This window comes from Poromitra crassiceps (genome assembly GCF_964638095.1).
Source record: "Poromitra crassiceps genome assembly, chromosome: 2".
NCBI lineage: Eukaryota > Metazoa > Chordata > Actinopteri > Beryciformes > Melamphaidae > Poromitra > Poromitra crassiceps.
In genome coordinates, this window is record NC_139624.1 from 86202124 (window position 1) to 86221356 (window position 19233).

The following is a 19233-nucleotide window of genomic DNA, read 5'->3' on the forward strand; positions in this document are numbered from 1 at the left end:
TCCTGACTAGTTCCTCAATAACTACCCATTTTTTGTGTTACAGTATTGTAAAGTGTTACCGTATAAGAGACAGTCTTTAAAGCAAATGTCGCATGCTGAGTGATACCAAAAGTTGGCAGGAGGCTAAGTTATTGCGCCACATGGCATGCGCAGTCCGCATATAGGTTAGCACCAATAAGTGACAAATTCACAATTCACTGCTGGGGGTAAAAACAACGCAGGTGCATAGGGGTGAAAGGTACTCCGTCGCACATGGTGCTTTCATGGGATTCCAGCACTATTTTGGCGAGTTGAACGGCACAGGGCGCAATGCCACACAGGGAGAGGGGTCGAATAACCACTTATGACTGACCCCCGTCCCCTATAGCCTAATTAAAGTTGCAAGCTGGACCCAAGGCATAACATAAATGGTTTCTCCAATTTGGAATGAGTTGCTCTGTCAAAACAGAAATAATCGCATGCCTTTTTATACTCCCTTTTTTTAACAAATGTGAATGTTTTGCCTTATCGTCATCAGATTGTTTTGACATTTTAACCGTTCAGTCACACAGAAATGCAAATGATTAGGAAGCAAGATGAAAGGATTTGGAGCCTGAATTAACCATGAATTTTTGAGAAAATGGAACGTGCAGATGTAGCCTATTGTTATCCACTCGGAATACAAATAGCCATCATCAGTTGAAGTCGCAGCAAGTGCTTTCCACCTGTCTGCCTGCACTTGTTGCCCCCCTCGGCCATCATAAACGATCTCAGGAGCTTGGGGACAGGTGCATGGGGTATGTGGACGATCCAAAGCCCGAAAAGCACGCTGGTTACCCCGCTATAGGAAGACCAACAACTCAAGGGCCACCGAGCAGAGAGCAGGGGTCAGTGAACAGGTAGAGGTACTGACACCGCTTTCTGTGTGTTTTACATTACACACTTCTTTGTAACGCTGATGGGGTCAAGAATAGATTTTCATTCATAAATGTAGGCTACCCCCTCCCCCTCCTCTATAGGGTATTTGTTCTGTATGACTGAGAATGTAAACCCATTAACCCTATACGGAAATAGCCACCACGTGGAGTTCATTCTTTACTGTCACAAGTAAGACGTCCTGACATGTGAAAAGTCCTGCTGACCAGTTGGAAAACCTATGCGCCTGTGCTACTGCTCGTCCTATAGGCCAGCAGAGAGACGGATCTTCGCTCAGGGCAAGTTAAGTCACAGGCCTACCTGATGAATGGAAAACAGGTGGAACTTCTGAGGCCATAGCCTACTGTAATGATCCCCGTGGGGAAATGGGTGTAAATTGCCTATAATGTTCAACAAGAGGTACACTTAAATCATTATCCTTTCTTTCGTTTGTCATTTATTCTGAGAATAAGAAGGTATAGCCTGAAGTTTACAGAAATAAGTTTGCTAGTAGCCTAAGCTTTCCCCCAAAAGAGTAACTTTTGGGACAAATGCAATTTCCCATTTGTTGTGTATAATTGGCCCTGATACCGACTATAAGCCAAATGTGAACTCTTTTTTCCCTTCCAATAGAATGTCGGCATTAATTGTCCTTTTACATTCCCTCGTGCAGTTGACTTCTCCCTTTTCATTCAGCCTACTCAAAGAAGCTATACTTGAACTAAAATTATTTAACTGTAGGCTAATCCTTAACTGTCTAACAAATATATTCAGGAAAAATACGAATACGTGTGGATTTTAAATTTGAAGATTTATTTTGCATGGATTTAAAGTTTTAGCATGACCTATAAGACCATAAGTTTATGTACGTTTTGAGTCCATACGTTTAAGGCCTATGAGGTAAAGACACATATCACTTGGAAATTAGGTCTTAGATTCATCAAAGAGACTAACCAACTTTGTAAATTCAATTTTTCACCACTTCGAGCTGAAACGGTTGAGGCTGTTTGCCAAAACTGCAAATGATCCCCTCGCGGTCTTATGAAGGAATATTTAATTTCCCCAAAACTGAAAGATTTGTAAAGACTCTTCTCACGGGGTTTTATATTACCTTGCTTTCAGCTGTGAGGAAAAACAGCTGGAATCCAGCACGACTGAATAACAGCACAATATCAGCATAAACTATAAAGAAACTAACTTTTTTCCCTTGTGAAATGGCGAATATTCGTATGGTCCAAGATGGTTCAAATTTAATAGACAGCCTATGGTGCATTTTTTCTATATGGAGTTATGAATTGGGCTACACGAATATATAGCCTCAAAAAGTGGAAAATTGTAATAGTGGAACACTGCAATTCTGTCACATTGGCTATAGCCTATAGGCTACTTAAAATACATTAAACACTAAGCTTTACAGGAGGCAGTAAAAGCGCAGAAAGATGAAAAAGTATTTTCTGGAACCCAACGCTGCATTCAATTAGCCTGGCTTTTATCTCATTTACGCGCAGCCTTAATTGCGTGCAGGGGGTGCAGTTGTTTGTGCTAAGCTCGGTCCTGGACCTCTGTGGAGAAATCCGAACCGATCCTCGAGAACAATCCTATTCAAATGAGACTTATCTACGCCAGACCGATCAGACGGATTAACAGGTTATTAAAACCTATAAGGAAGCCGATAGTCAAAATAAAGGACATTCAGTAGCCGAGTCCTGAAGATTTCTGTGAAAATAAACCGCTGGCACCTAAGTCAGATCCACAATATATATAAGACATAACCTCCATACAAATAAAGACAAGGTTAAACAGATGACCTCCAGACGGTGATCAGCCTCCAACAGGGGAAAAAAATCAATTATAGACTTCTTTCAAAAACCACTATTGTGATTTTTCCTCTCAAAATCCCTATCACAACTTGTGTAGCCTTGAGCAGTTTGCATGTTCAATATGATTTCTTTAAAGATTTGTCAGAGTCAGTCGGGTAAAGTCTATTCTGCAAATAAAACAGTGATAGGTGGGTTACTCATGCACCACTACATAAGTGGTCAAATGCTGAAACTTAGAATAATATAATAATAAAGCAATTATATACAAATAGGCCGACAGGGGCCATTAGCTGCACTGCAATATCCATAACAAGTAATTTAATGTAATATTGAGTCTTGAATCATATTTTACTTCCAGTGCAGGTCCATGAGATATTTTAATTTGGTTTCCAATGCAAATAAACTTTTCTCGTTTCAACATACATTATCGATAGCCTCGTTGTTTCTACAAAATGTAAGGGAAAAAAGCCTTGAAACAGGTATGCAGCAGAATGTTTCACTTATTCTAAGATAAACTATAATTATACCAGACTAAATTACTTTTTTGTGCAATTAAGCCTGCTTCTATTCGGCTCTAATGCGGCTGCCGTGTTCTTGACTGGCCTATGAGCTTCCACGGGGCCACAAAAGCACCAAAAATTATACAGGATCATCAAATAGAAGAGACGTGCTTTCAGCTTTTTTGAAAAGCACAGGAAGCTGGAGGATTTGGTCCGACCCCTGGTGACAGAGCTGATATTTTGAGACCCCCATTCATCTGGAGGGGGTGGCGACCCGGAGGGGGTGGGGGTATGGGTGCGGGTGGGTGGGGGCCAGGGTGCATCTGCAGAGGTCCCGCACCGCCCTCTGATCTGTGAGCTGCCTGGCACACATCACGGCGTCCATTCACAAATCCTGCTTCTGCGCGTCACACTCCCATACCGAGTTCTGGTGACGTGTTAGACAATCCTACCAAGGAGAATACAGAGAGGAGGGGGGAATGGGTATAGGAACTCAAGGACAGGGCACATGCGCACAAACATGCGATTTATTATACGCAGGGTGTGTGTGTGTGTGTGTGTGTGTGTGTGTGTGTGTGTGTGTGTGTGTGTGTGTGTGTGTGTGTGTGTGTGTGTGTGTGTGTGTGTGTGTGTGGAGAGGAGAGGGGGGGTATAGGCTGTGTGTTTGAAATCGACCGAGCCGTTGGCTTTAGGCTGCAAATTGATTGAAGATGGAAGGAAATTGATTCGATGCTTTTTGAAATAGAGTGGCTATTTTGAAAATGATGGAGCAACATTAGCCACATTCACAAAATGGCGAAGAATTAACTTATTTAGCAGAATATGACAGACGTGAGTTGTATGATGATCAATATTTCCTGCTACCCCAAACAAGCAGAATTCATGCCAAATATTTCAGACCATAGCCAAGCAGCACTTTCTTATAGTGGCTATAGGCTATGGATGTTTGAGTGATCGTGTTGGCAAATGAGTATAAGAATATTGTAAAAATAAGCCTATTCTGATTATTGTCTGATAATTTCATGTGGGTGTGCTGGTGGCTTTGAAGTCCTCTAGCAAATCACAGTAACGTCTGTATATGAAAACTGTTTATTTTTGTTTAACTGTTGGAGGATGACAGAGATTTTGGACACCTGCGTCCCATAAATTCACTGAAAATGGTGCTTTGCAGGAATACCTGTCTGACTGAACCGCTGTTTGAACTATGTTTTGTCTAAAGGGATTCAAGCTGAGAAAAAAAATTGCCTATAATGATTTTAGAAGTTTTTAAGACTTAATAGTCAACTAATAAAAAGTAGGCCTATCTGCATGGATGCACCAGTCAATGCTTCCATTGTAAGTGGCAGTGCACATAACACAGCAGCATTACAGAATAGCCTATAGTTTCTGATTGTCGCATCATGCAAGAAAAAATATATTGTGAAGCTCTAGCTAGCGCATTGCACCGCATTTGGAGAGCATATGCCTATGACGAAACAGGCAACACCAACATGTCTGTGTGAAGCACGTTATGCTGTGATTTGATAGCAATACATGGATCGATAATCCAAGAATGCAAATGCCTCAAAGACTGAAACCAATGTGGCATATGACGATATCATGCTGCCAAAACCAGCCCAATAATCCTAATGCGAATAAGCATGAGCATCAAGTCTCCTTATTGGTCTATAGTTGACTTTACGCAATATACGCAATGGAAATTAAAACCTTAAAATAACATTAGCCTACCGTATAGTATATCCCAATGTTAAAGGATAAGGCTAGCACTTTTTAACCCTATTTCACCAGGACAAGCTTGAAAAATAAAACTTGCTCGTTTGTGAACCATATGCGCCTATCCTGAAACCATATAGCCTACAGAAAGTCGTGATAGTGATCATACCCCGACCGATGGCTGTTTTCAGCACAAGCTAACAGGAGACGACACTCATTGGGTTAAACTCGCCTTTTCTGCCCGTACCACCTCAGACCAAAACAACCAGTTAAAACATAACAGAAAATACTGACTTAAAAAGCCAACAATAAAAATGTCCATCCCAACAACATTTAGTGTTTTGAGTCTTAAAAGCTTAATTCCTTGTAAAAGCTGTCAGTGCATGGGTCAGATAGCCTATTTCACTCCCAATGCAGTTTCACATGTTTTCAGAATCTCCTCGAATCTTGAAATAAGGCAATTACTCCAGTTCCCTATAGCCAATGATTTGCTGCGAAATTATTTCACACGTTTTTTAATAACAATATATTTTGGGGGCTCAAATTCCTATTAAGATGGGAGTGCACGTGTCACATGTGCTCTTATTATAATTCTGGGCCTGAAATGGTGTCATTTCCTCCAGACATCCCTGTTTTGCCGGGAGGTTAGAGGCCAAGCCCAGGCGGTAGCAGCCTGTCTGTGTTGCCATTGTCTGCTGCTTATTTAGCGCTCAACATTAATCTGGGCTTCCCCTCACAAGTGAGAAACAATCGCAGCATGAGAGTGGCCTGTCTAATTACATCTTTCACTCCCAACTTTCACGTCAACTGATGGGCCCTTTGTGATGAGGAAACAAGGCAGGAAAGCAGGGTGGTGTTCAGGTAGATTTTGGAAACGGAATCATTTTCAAAATGCAATTTGTTCCAGGATGGTGCAGTGAAGACAATTGCTATATTGGCACGTTAATTGGATCTGCATGCATGAGCTGTCGTTTGAACACAAAGTCCAGGTTTAGCCTAAACAAATATTTTGGGCAACATATAAAACGTCACCGTTTACTTATAATTTGCACCTGTGGACTTTATTTGACCAGTGAAAAGTCAACGAAAGACTGTAGGGCTTAATTAGGCTGGATTTTAGCGTGTACAAATGCAATTTCAAGCTGCAATTTTGGACAGCATCTAGGACATTGCCAAACCAAACCTGCAGCGTCTAACAAAGAGCATTTTGAACGCAAACTAGAGCCAAAGAGAAACCAGCAATCTGTCGATATCACCAGACTGAGTGGCAATAATAAACCCGTACGGCAAAAATGAAACATAATGCCATATGCCCTATAGTTGTGTTGTAAGGACTCCAGCATTCAGATGCTAAAAGCATGCTTCTAATATATGAGCCTGACGCTCCTCACTCAGTCTTGGCGCTCCTTTGGTCCTCGTCGATGGCAGTGTTTACGCGCAGCCCCGGTTGACGGCACAGAGGAGACCCGGGTGAAGCATGCTGCACGGTGCGTCCTGCATGGGAGGAGAAACACTAACTTTGTGTCAGTCAGCAAACTTACCGAAAGTTTTGTCTTTGGCGCGACTCAGTATCCTGCACCGCGCACAAAACAGTTTGTTTGCATCGCTGATTTCTTTTAAAGGGATATGGACCCAATTCTTGCTCGACCGCAGCGTCACGACAGGCAACCAAGAGATTTGCAATCAAAATGCTCAACACATGCAGTGCATTAGAAATTAGACTGGAAAGACTCTACGGCCATTCAGTTTTGATGCATTTGGGTTATCAGATCGGAAGCATCATATTCGGCCATCCTGCGAGTAAAGTTGTATAGGCTATATGATGTGTTGTTATTATGGGTAGGCTACAAATAGAAATGTAGGCAGGTGAAACTCAGTTTTCAGAAAAATAGTGCAACTCCATCCTCAATTATATAGCCTATGCAACAATTCAAGTCGCCGCATTTAACCTTGATCAGGACACATGATTTCAGGTTACTGTAGCCAAATCAACAACCGATATCAACCATAATAACAGCCTATAGGCACAGGCTATTATATTATTATACTTTTCAATTATGCTTACAGGCTATAGTCAAATGTTTCACCTATGCACTGCAACACAGGAGCGCTCCAACATTTTCGTGTCACGGACCCCAAACCAGGCCATTTGATTCTTCCAGATGCCCCCATATTTGGACATATTTCTGCTGTTGATTTAGTACCCTGTACATACATTGTATAACGTTGTAGTCCACATGAGAAGTGCAGTAGGCTTGAGAGTTATTATAATAGGCTAGTCATACATATTCTCTATAACTTATAGTGAATTAAATGAGTTAAATTAAACTATTCTTCGTTTTGTTGGGAATCCCTCCCTCCCTCATAGGAACCATAGCATGGGGGTCCTCGGCCCCTTTGATAACCAATGCTTTAATTGCTTCTTTTTATAAGCATATTACACTGGTATATGCATGTGCATCATCTTCCTTTGCAAACTGATCCAAAAAACTAATGCTACAGGTTTATCAAATTAAGGGAGATTTCAAGGAGCCAGCCATGTAGGATTAAAACGAGGCTTCTTCTCTGTTATTCAGGACTCTTTCCCTTTAGTAAGGCGAGGCTGGGCGTTTGTGGACTGCGCTGGAGTCGGCGTCACGTGGTCTGGTTTCTCCTATCCTATTGGTCCAAGGCACGTGTCTGGGAGGACGGTGGGAAAACGTCACTCGGGGGGCTCGTATTGAAAATAAGAACAAAACTCCAGAGTGAGAGTATTCCAGCATCAGTTTTGAAGCCTCTTTATTTACCCTTAGTTTAGTTTAGACATAGGCGTTATTGGTCACTCTGAAAACGGATAATAGCACTAAATTGGATGATGCGCAAATGGCAAAAGGTGTAGCTCGATTCCAGATATAACCCGACATTGGGGAATATATGTCCAAAAGTATGATTTTCTCAGAGGACACTACCGCAAGGCTTTGCATGGTGTCCACGGCACTCACAAATATTTGAGTTTTTTTTATTTTTTACTCCAACGATTACCCCCCCTCCCCTTGAAGTTATTTGCGAATTTTATCGCAGGGGAGAGAGCGATAAAGGGGTTAAAAGAGAGTAAAGTGGGGAAAGTGAATCAGTATGGAAGAAAATGATCACGGCAACAGAGACGTGGTGGAGCGGCAGGAGTCAGCGGATGAATCGAACAGAGCCATCCTCCCCCTCTTACAGCAGGCGCCCGGGAACCTGCAGCTCCCTCACCGGGTCACCAACTTCTTCATCGACAACATCTTGCGGCCGGATTTCGGGCGGAAAAAGGACGGGAGCGCAAACCTCGACGAGAGCAGCGGTCCGGCGTCGCGGCGCGAGAGGAGTCACAGCCCCGCGGCCCCGCGGACCGAACCGGTGCCGGCGGAGGGGACCTCCACCCCGCATACGGTGACCGGCGCGAAGAAGCCCGCGATAGCCGCCGAGGAGCCCCTGAAAGACCGCGGGGAGAATGGAGACCAGTGCCTAAGCTCAGACTCAGACAGTTCCCAAGCCAGCTCGAACCCAGGCGCCAGCCAGCAGTCCATGCTGTGGCCGGCATGGGTCTACTGCACCAGATACTCGGACAGGCCTTCGTCAGGTTGGTTGCGCCATGCATTGATTTTACTACGCCGTAGTATTTCTCGGTAACCTGAAATACCCCGTAACACTGACCCCGGATGCCTTGACCGACTTCTCCCAAGAGCGAACCGAGCAGTGCAAAGGAAAAACATATTATGGCGAGGAGGCAGTTAGAAATAGGCTATATATTTTATTATTATTAAATGCAAAACACAAAGCCTATGGCAGGCTACGAGCAAGAAAGCGTAACATAAATAATTAAATATGCAGAAATATAGTCTAAACACTACGCCAATGCTATTTGGGAATTAAACCAGAAATTGGCTTTCGTTAAAATAGCCTAGGCTATTATGAGAAAATGTTGAATTTTTTTGTGCGATTAAAAAAAAATATGCACAGGCTTATGCGTAAAATAGCATGCACTGAACAAATTAAATCCCAACCAAAAGAAAAAATCTGTACATTTATGGAAAATATTTAGCAAAAAATACATTTCTTCACTGAGTTGCTCCCATTCAGTCTGCATGATCCGTCAAGGATGTTGGGTTATGATAATATTGGGGTCCTACATGCTATAAGCATTGGCGCGCTTATTTCTACAAGAATTGGACTCGAGGTCTTCCAGAAAATCGCCAGGTCTGTAAAACAATATTTGAGATTGAATGCAGTTTAGGTGAAATCTAGCTAGTTATGTTTGAATTAAATATGGCATATGCATGTTTTGACAATGGAGGCTTCCATAGGCTATATGTGTTTGGCAGTAGGCTATTCAAAATATATTTCCTGGTGTCATTGCGCATCATTATTTACTGCGAATACAACTTTTCCAGCATGAGGAGGGCACTATCTGTGTATTTCTGGTAAAGTGTATTAAATGCGGAGTACACCTTGTTCTTATGCATTATGTAACACATCATGGAGTGGCGTAGACAGGCTAGCCTATACTACTACGAGTTGTAGTATTTTAAACGAATATGGGCTGATTGAAAAAAAACACATGGCCTATGCCGATTCATCTGTGATAACACTGCTTATCTGATGATGTTTTTTGGTTAATGTTTTCCACTGAAGTATCTGTTTTGGAGTGTAGCCTACCACTTAGCCCAAAGCTCTACAATATCGTCGTGGATATAGGCCTCGATCCAGATGGAGAATTAATGTGTAGCCTACTGTGCACTGCTCACATTCACTGCACGTCAACGCATCGAGAAGCATTTCCAGTGGAGCACAAAAACAAAATGCAGGCTAGTTGGGTCGACATTCATTATGTTTTTCAATTAAACTCGCCACCAACTGCAAAACATTATGCGAGATAGCAGCAATGCTTGTCCTGCATTATCCTATTGGCGAATTAGTTATTACTACTCTGTGTGTGTGTGTGTGTGTGTGTGTGTGTGTGTATGTGAGAGAGAGAGAGAGAGAGAGAGAGAGAGAGAGAGAGAGAGAGAGAGAGAGAGAAAGAAGAGATAGTGAGTGAGGAACAGGGAGAGAAAAACAGACAGGGAGGGAGGGGAAGTTGCTTCTCGATTTTTTTCAATGGCCGCAATGTTATTCACTCCTCTTCCATTTTCCCCATTTGCCAACAATGTTTTTGTTTTGTTTTTGTGTGTTTTTTGCGGGGGGGGGGGGGGGGGGCTACCCAACCGGATCTATAGTGAAACTTTTTTGTGAGTTGGACCCTTATATAGCCAATAAGCTTACAACCACAGAATATCTAAATAATGTTGCATTACAGAGCTTTATTTTGTAATTTTGGAGGCGCCAAACTCTGTTTACCCATGTTTTTATATCGAATTTACTCGCCTATTTTAGCGTGGTATAAATCCCTGCGGTCTAAATTAATAGTAAACATAATTTTGTATCAAACATGCTGTAAGATATATGAGTGGGGCTTTTAAAGGGGGGGGGGCAGCATACATTTAGTATTTTCTGGAAGGAGGCTATAGTTGATATACATACCCTTTATTTATTTATCCAAGACTATCACTGATTCACGACCAATAACGAACTGGACATGTATCAGTGGGTAAAGTCCATAAGAATTCGTGCGTAAAACCCCGCTGGATCCGTGCGTAAAAAGCCCCCAGGATGCGTAAAACCGTGGAATAGCCTACTGAAACCCCATGTGTGTGTGTGTGTGTGTGTGTTCCGCTCTAACCTACAGGGCCAAGATCTCGCAAACCAAAGAAGAAAACGACCAGCAAAGAGGACAAGCGACCACGGACGGCCTTCACAGCAGAACAGCTGCAAAGACTCAAATCGGAGTTTCAGACAAACCGCTATCTGACCGAGCAGAGGCGGCAGAGCCTGGCCACGGAGCTGGGCCTCAACGAGTCCCAGATCAAGATCTGGTTTCAGAACAAGAGGGCCAAAATCAAGAAGGCCAGCGGCACTAAAAACTCACTGGCCTTGCACCTGATGGCACAGGGACTGTACAATCACGCCACCACGTCTAAAGACGACAAATCAGACAGCGATTGATGATTTCCAGAGAAAAAGATCAGCCCCCTGACGAAAAAGTACATATAGTAGGCCTAATCCTATCATAGATTTTTATTAAGGGCACCTATAGCGATATCACAGCAAAACTATAGACTACTACGCCCACAGGAATATTTAATACCATAAGGTCACTATAAGCTCAATACTGACCTACAGATACACTATAAGTCCTAGGAGTATTATAGTGATACCATGGGAGATCATTTTTTTTAAATAAAATACATAAAGGTACAATAAGGTCACTATAAACTATAATCTAACCACAGACAGAAGTCCCTACAGGAATATTTATAACAGATACAAATACTAAGATATAGGGTCATTATAACTCAATACTGACAGACTCATAGCCTATAAGTCCCTTTAGGAATATTATAGTAATTTTTCGTTATGGGAGGTTTAATCAAGCCTACAATGCAATAATTTCATCAAATAAAAGGGCCAGTGTATTATAGTATACCAGCATAAATTGAGTAAAAAAATAGATATTTCTGCAATATCATGTCTATAAAATATGTTGTATAAAGGTATGTTTTCATTGTATGTCGTTTTTTTCCTCCAGGAAGTATGCTTACACACTTCATTTTCTACTGCTATCCATTCTTCATTATACATTTAACTGGCACTTGACGTTTAGATCTGTCAGTAAAGTGAACAAACTTGCTTAAGTCCAAAGAATATTTTCTGCTGCATCCAGGCAACTGTGAATTTAAATAAATGCTAACAAGATTTTATTTCCATGCTTGTTGGTTTCCTTGGTTGTGTTTGATGGTAAAATGGACATAGCAAGGTTCTGGGAGTGTCAGTTGCAGACCTAATTGGACACAATATGAATTTTTGATACATGTTTTTTAAAATCCACAGAAACAGTTTATAATCATGTACAGGCCTAAGTGATTGAGAAAGCTAGTGATTTGTTTTCTAACATGCCACTTGACTAAAATGCTAACAGGCCTTGCTTATATGTATGTGGTTGTCTCATAGCCTTTGAGCAAATATAATGTGCGTATTCTCTTCGTCATACCAATGCATCAGTGCAGCTATGATAGTTTTGGAGTAGCAATATCAATCTTTTTTGTAGCTAAATGAATTGAAGGCTATAATGCTGCCTATAATGTGAGAGAAACAACTCTGTAGCATAAAGACAATGATGACAAACATTTTGCGCACTATTGAGTATAGACTATAAATGCAGGTTATCGGATGTTCTTAAGTCTTTCTCTATATACAGTACATTTTTATTACATATCCATATATCATAAAAAGAAGGGAAAATCCGTCAGTGACTGTATGTTGGAAATCTCTTATCGTTGTTGAAAGGACTTCATATGTGTATTTATATAGATTATATTGAGAAAAAAATCTATCCAATGACCAGTGTTGCTTTAGAGTAGATATCTGAGGTGTTTACACTGCTTGTTTATCTTGCAATAACTTCTTTTTTTTGTGAATGAAAATAGTTTATGGGGCCTTTGCATGAAAGCTGCAATTTGTTGTACTTGGGCAAATAACTGTGTTTATAAACTTTGGTCTTTGTCGATGAAAGTATGATCGAGCTAAGTTTTAGACTGTATCCATATACCAAATTGTGGACTTTTTGCCTTTCAAAGTGTTTTGTTGTGTATCTGCAAAAAGTGTGTGTGAATTAAAATCCACCAAACAGAACACACTTTGCCTTAAAGTTCAATTGTGAACTTTTTATGAAACAGAACTGTGCCGAATCAGAGAAGCAGTATTACTTCAAATGCAGACTATTCAAGTTTATTGCCTTTACGAAAACTGCTGGTACGACATTATGAATTTACTCATCAGCGTATATCTATCTATATATGAACACGTTTAAATAAAATTACAACACAGAGTTGTAGAATACAATGCTATTTTTTATTTTATGTTGGAAGTATTCTTTGGTATAAATGTACATAATTTGTATCATGTATTAATTGTGTAATTAACTGCCTCCTGAAAACGGCAAAAGAAAAGTAAATAAACCTTGAAGATTATACACACACGTTTCTGGCATCTCTCTGGGAAGCAAAGGCAAATAAAGACAGGGGGAAAAATACAAAACTTAGGCCTGCAGCTCAGCAGAAAACGTGCCCCTGCACTATCAAGTGGGTGTTGAGCCTCTAAAAAAAACATCAAAGTGTAGTCGTCATTATCTAGAAATGAAAAATACATTAGTATGAATGATCTAGAAATGAAAAATACATTAGTGAGCATTATTATCTAGAAAGGAGAAATGCAAGTCAATTTCTTTGAATGGTTTTAGATCAATTCTAGATCAAAACAATCACAAATGTAATCAAAAACATCACTAATTTGAATAACATGGCAATCTTTCCAGGTAAACAGCCACTGATATGGGCGATTTAAGGATCGGATTTGTGCAGGATCAACAAATTCATATAGGTTTGAGATTAAAACATTAGCAAAAAGTATCAGAACATTAAAAGGGAAAGCCTTAAACATTTCCAAATCATGTTTCCTCAACAATGCCTTATCTGCATTGCCATACTTGCACCGCTAGTCTTTGAACGCCATGCGGCCAGCTAAGGCCTGTCTTCAAGCACTGTCTTCAAGATGGTCAGTCCTCCTCACCGCTCCTGAAAAGAGTCTGCGCTTATATCGCAAGGCAGAAATGGGAGTCGAAAGGAGAGAAGGGGGAGGGAGGGAGAGAGAGAGAGAGCAATGAAGGTCAAAGCCTGTCATGGCTGCAGGTGGCTGGTTTCCCCCCTCCCACCCTTCAGTAACCCATTCTCCACACACAGCTTTCTCACCCACAAACTCATACTCTCTCTCTCTCTCTCTCTCACACACACAGACACACACATGCATATACACGTACACACCACTCTCTCGATATCACTCTTTTTCGTGTCTTTCTCGCCTGGCACGCACACACACATGCACACACTTGCACACCAACACACCTCATTCATTTCTGCTCCTCTTCGCTCCTCTTCACACATCCACACACACACACACACACACACACACACACACACACACACACACACACACACACACTGTACACAACATATGTGCTCACACCCCTGTTGTCTTGGTCCCTCATTCAATGGATCAATAGGAACCTTTGTCAAAATATTCACAAGCTGAGAAGCTCCCTAAAGTTTGGATAAGGACAACAATGAGTGAACAATGGCTAAAGCTGTAAGGCTGTATGGGTGAATTCCCTTGGAGTAAAAGGGTTTATCTGAGGAAAAAGTGGTCTCATACCGCTCTATGTGGGGTTCATATAGTCAAGTGACATGGGAGCTGATCTTTGTGCACGACTCTTAAAAGCTTTCGGCAAGAGAGAGCTCTCAGACGGTTGCTGCTGTCGTCGTAACACTGTTAAATACGTTACTGGATTTATCAATCGTCAGCGATCTGGATAGGTAATGTTGAGAAATAATAATGGGTTATACCAGATGGAATAGGATGCAAAAAACGCTGTAAAATATGCATGCAAGAGTCATTTTCAGGAGTGGTCATTTGATTGAAGAAATGTCCAAAAGTCCAGATGCTGTGAGTGGAATGCGAGATAGATCAGGGAAGTATCACTGTCTACCTCGAAACACAAAAGGGCCCCATCCTGCTATGACCTCTCCTATCATCCCCCCCTCCTACTGTGTCATTTAGCCACAGTTTCTAAATGCTTCCTCAGGCCAGAGTGGACTCTGCTCAGAGGTGCCTGCGCTTTGTGGCGGAAACATAATTAAAGTGGTGAAAGATGTAAAAGGTGAAGAATAGGGATGACATCAGGCCAATTTCACACTTGGCACTCGAATGGCTAGGTCCAAGCCAGGACGCTTGCCTCGCAACACAGATCAAAGCCCACTGTCACCACACCAGCGCAGGGGAAAAAGGAGGCAAAAGGACACCTAACTATGCTAATCCCCAGGACGAATATATTTTAATCTTGTTAGAATACAAGTTAATGCTGTGGCTCAGCGACTGAACTTTTTGGCGAGAATGAGAGGTGGACAGAACTACTTTTACCTTTTTCTACACGATGTGGTGACCCTGTCTGGCACCAGCCAAACACAGCCACAGTCTGACCAACACCTTCCTTTGGGTCAACTCGGCGGTGGACGTCTCATCGAGTCACAAACAGGCAACAGATACAATTCACACGTGCTGAAAAGAGAAGCAACAGTTTTCATTAAGAACAATGATGGGACAAACCTGTGTCAGTGACCCTGTCTGAAACCCCACTAGGGCAGCTAACATGCAAAGGAAATGAGTATTTGGTGGCTTTCTCAAAAGCACCTAGGTAACCCTTGATCTGTCATGCGCTGGGGCCTGCAGTGCACAAGTTGACTGGCCAGACAATAGCAAGCGGATGCTTTCTGGAAAAGTCACACCCAGGCAACTCTCATTTCACACACCGTGTTTGAGTGACCCTCGAAAAAAGATGCAAAGACTTTTAAATAAACTTTCCTTTTTGTTCACTTCAGGAACTCAGGGAGAAGAAAAAAACATCCATATAGTGTTTCCCATACGCCACATCCAATTTATAGAGGGGATGCTCTCTCAGTTGGAATGAATAAAAACATGATATATATCAACGTTCACAAACTGGTTTATAAAGGACTTTGACTGACAGTGCTTCTGCTCTATATTGGCTGAATGATGGACATATCACAAAAACAGCAAAGTCAATTGTCTAGTTATTTGATTCTCTGGCAAAATATAGAAACAATATTGAGAGAAAACTATAGGAAATATTGGTTCATAAAGAGTTGGGTTAGATTCCATTTCACATGATCACAAAAAGGACGTTTCAGTAGCAATATTTGTTTCAGCTGACTATTTCTGATCTGATTAAAGCATTGGTCAAATTACTTTCTGTTACATGGCGACATTTGAACACTGTTTGAATGTAAGACATAAGAACCTAGAGGGCAAACAACAACCTCTGAAACACTATTTTTGTATATTAGATGGCGCACGGTCTGGAACTAAGGAAGGAATAGTCAAATCTGAGGCTTCTCTTTTCGATATGACTTATTGATATGATGATTATCTTTTTGATGAGTGGAAGTGGATGTTCTTCACTGTAATTCATACTGATTTTAGATAACGAGAATTTCACAGATTTTGTTAATTTATAACTATCTATTAAGTTCATGGTTAATGTAATGGCGTTTTCAAAACTGCTTCATAAAGTACATCCCATTTGCTCTGCATGTACTTTCCCATGTAGGTTGGGTGTCATAGGATTTTATGGCTCACCAATACTTGCTCAATAATGCATAAATAAGACTCTTATTACATGTCAAGCTTCCTTTATTTTTGATTATTTGGGTTGGATGACACTTCAGTATTTGAAAGGTTTTTATACAAGTTGTATTTAGCATTGACCATCCAATTAGTCTGGTGTTCTTAACAAATCCGCTCGAGCCATGCTTAAGCGTGCATAACACATTTATTTACGACTTACATCCCATTCACACAACGCTTTATCTGAAAAGTCAGATCACCTATTTGAGGGTTTTGTATATGATTTTCAGAATATTAACGATTGATTGGCCACATATCATGTATGTACACTAATAAAGGCTTGCACAAATCCCAGCCTCAGCAACCTGTTTCCAAATACTAAACTTAGTAGTAGACAATTTTTGTGATGCCCACTTTACTGCACCCTGACACACTGGAAGCTTTCCAGCATATAATATAAGCAAAAGCTGAGCTAAGCTAAGTGTGCAACAAACCGCAACATTCAGGATAAACAAGCTTAAAAACGAAGTTCTTGCTGTGCAAAATGACACAAAATCAATACTCTTTCTGACATCGGAACATGAAACTAGGTATTTTTATGCTAAATTTGCAGTGTACCTACGTAAACACTGTTGACTCTCAAATAAAATCTATGCCGAGATGTTATTTTAGACAGGTTCATAACAATATCCCAAAGCCAAAGAGCAAGACATTTAGAGTACTGATAACTCTATTGCATATACAAATACAAGCAAAGGCATTGAAATGAGTTCTAATGACATTTGCATTGTAATTCTGTACTGTATTCATTTTATGGCAAGTTCATGCAGTGAAATTCAGATCTCCTTATCGGAAACCGTCAGAGTTGTTGTGTTTCTTGATGTTTGTTGTTGTTGTTGTTTTTACTTACTAAATGAAGATGTACAATGTTAGTCATGCCATCTCTGGCCTTTTTACTGAGTTTGTGTTGCTTGCCGACACAAAGCTAGACAGGGTCAAGGGTACATCTGACTCACCTCAGGCCCCCTGCTCTCTCTCTGGGGACCGGCCTGTCACTCACTCTGCGGTTACGCATCATGGCTGACAGAGAGGCACAAAGTGATGCTGCATCAACACCAGCAACATCATCGCCCAAACCCATCCTTAGCGTGACATCTTCCTCCTAGTCAAGCAGCAGCCCTCAACACTGTGGAGACAAAACACAGTCACACATTCACACCCAGAGCCAATAACAAGGTGCCATTTAGTGTGAGTAGAAATACCTAAAAATAGAGATATGGTTCACATGAAGAGCCAGTACCGAAATACCATCTAATGTGAGAAGGAACACCTAAAAATAGAGACCTGGTTTGGACATTCAAGCTGTAATTCCCCACATGTGGCTCGGATGGAGTATGAATTTTGCGATTTGTGATGAGGGAGCAATCAGAGCTGAAACGGTTTAAAATGATGGGTCTTCATTCTTAATTTGAGAGGGTTTCACTGGGTCTGGATACACACATCTATGCTGTACAGGCCATTTCAAATGGGTCTTTAGCTCATTAAAGCAGCTTTGGGTTACACTAGCCCTTAATTGGTATTGCTTACACAAAATAATAAGCGGATGCATGGAGCTGCGTGACAAAGAGCATAGGGTTCTGAATGATCAATGATCACCCGCTCAGAGTGTGCTTTCTACATTCAAAATGAATATAGTCACTGAGAAAGTCATGACAGTGCTGGGCAACATCAGAATACAAATGTTCCAGCGGCCAATGCTGGCAGCCCAAATTGAGAGACTAGATACTGAAGAAAAAGACAGATTTTTTTTTAATCATACATATATATCATACAAGCAACATACATACACAACAGGCAATCCAACACTCGCTTTCTCAAAAATTCTACAACAGCACCATAATCCTACAAACTGGAAAACAACAAAATGGCAGTCTGCCAAAGACCTACTGAGGGATTGAAGAAATGTTAGCAGACTAGATAAGGCTCAGACTGAAGCCCTAAAAGCATTATTCAGCAGACATTTCCTATCAGATATAGGAAATGTCCGTGCTGAATATGCTTTCCAAGTACAAATACAAGCAAATAGGACCTATTTCTTTGCATTTGTACTCTGAAAATATTGGAGCCGTACGGGTTTGCTCATGATGGTTGGATGAATTTCACAAATCCTATCATTTAAGAGATAATATACTGTATAGGAATACTATAGCCAAATACAGCAGGTGACAGATTGCGGCTCATAAGATAGGATTACGATCAGCTATTCGTTGTGGCTAAAAATGGAGAAAATGGTGGCAAAAGAAGCTAACCCCTGAATGATTTCAACACCATCTACCTGTGCAATCATACTCAGACAAACTGCATGATAAACAAAAACTAGGGATCTCCTCAACTTGGGTTGGCGAGGAAAGCGATGGCTCAGTCGGCTGTGCCTTAGCCCATAGTAGTGGGCGTCTCTTCTCTCTCACTCATTTTGCTGCATGCTGCCATTTTAACTGTTCCTGAGTGGCAGGCGAGAGGGCGGGGCTGGCAGGGGCGGCCATGATGGTGGAGTCACTACACCCACTGCACAGGAACAGCCTCAACATCCTACTGCTGGCTCAGCCGTGATGAAGGTGCTCTGCATTGATCAAAGACAATTAACACATTAGGCTGCATTACGGTTCAGGCCAAGACTAGAGGACTGGGTATGATATTACGAATGAGAATAACACCAGCAACATCTCACTGCATGCACGGCTAAACATTCAAAAATGTAAAGCACAAACACACTAATTGTATTATTGTGATCATTTAAAAGCACATAATTGGAAGAATAACCTGAATTTAATCATGCTAACTATTTGCAAGAAATTCTGTAGCCTACTCTGTATTTGCAAATGACATATGGCGTTTCAACCTCAAATTCTCAACAATACACTAGATATTGAATGTCATTCTGGTGCAGCAGTTAGTGTCTTTGAATCTACGCTGGCAGCATAAATATTTGTTAC

At 41.2% G+C, this 19233-nt stretch overlaps 1 protein-coding gene and 1 long non-coding RNA gene across 2 annotated transcripts; one reads left to right on the plus strand and one right to left on the minus strand.

The window, feature by feature from the left end:
- Positions 1 to 8041: 8041 nt before the first annotated feature.
- en2a (engrailed homeobox 2a) lies at positions 8042 to 10990 on the plus strand (the record flags this gene model as incomplete). The annotated part of the gene is made up of 2 exons (XM_083658454.1): positions 8042 to 8528; positions 10674 to 10990. The coding sequence occupies 2 exons, from the start codon at positions 8042 to 8044 to the stop codon at positions 10988 to 10990; spliced, it is 804 nt and encodes a 267-aa protein (XP_083514580.1).
- Positions 10991 to 13537: 2547 nt separating this feature from the next.
- LOC310772482 lies at positions 13538 to 18827 on the minus strand. Its single transcript, XR_014552497.1, has 4 exons — positions 18709 to 18827; positions 17257 to 17426; positions 15017 to 15154; positions 13538 to 13628 (listed from the first exon to the last, which is right to left on the minus strand). It is a non-coding gene; the product is annotated as an uncharacterized lncRNA (long non-coding RNA).
- Between the last annotated feature and the right edge of the window lie 406 nt (positions 18828 to 19233).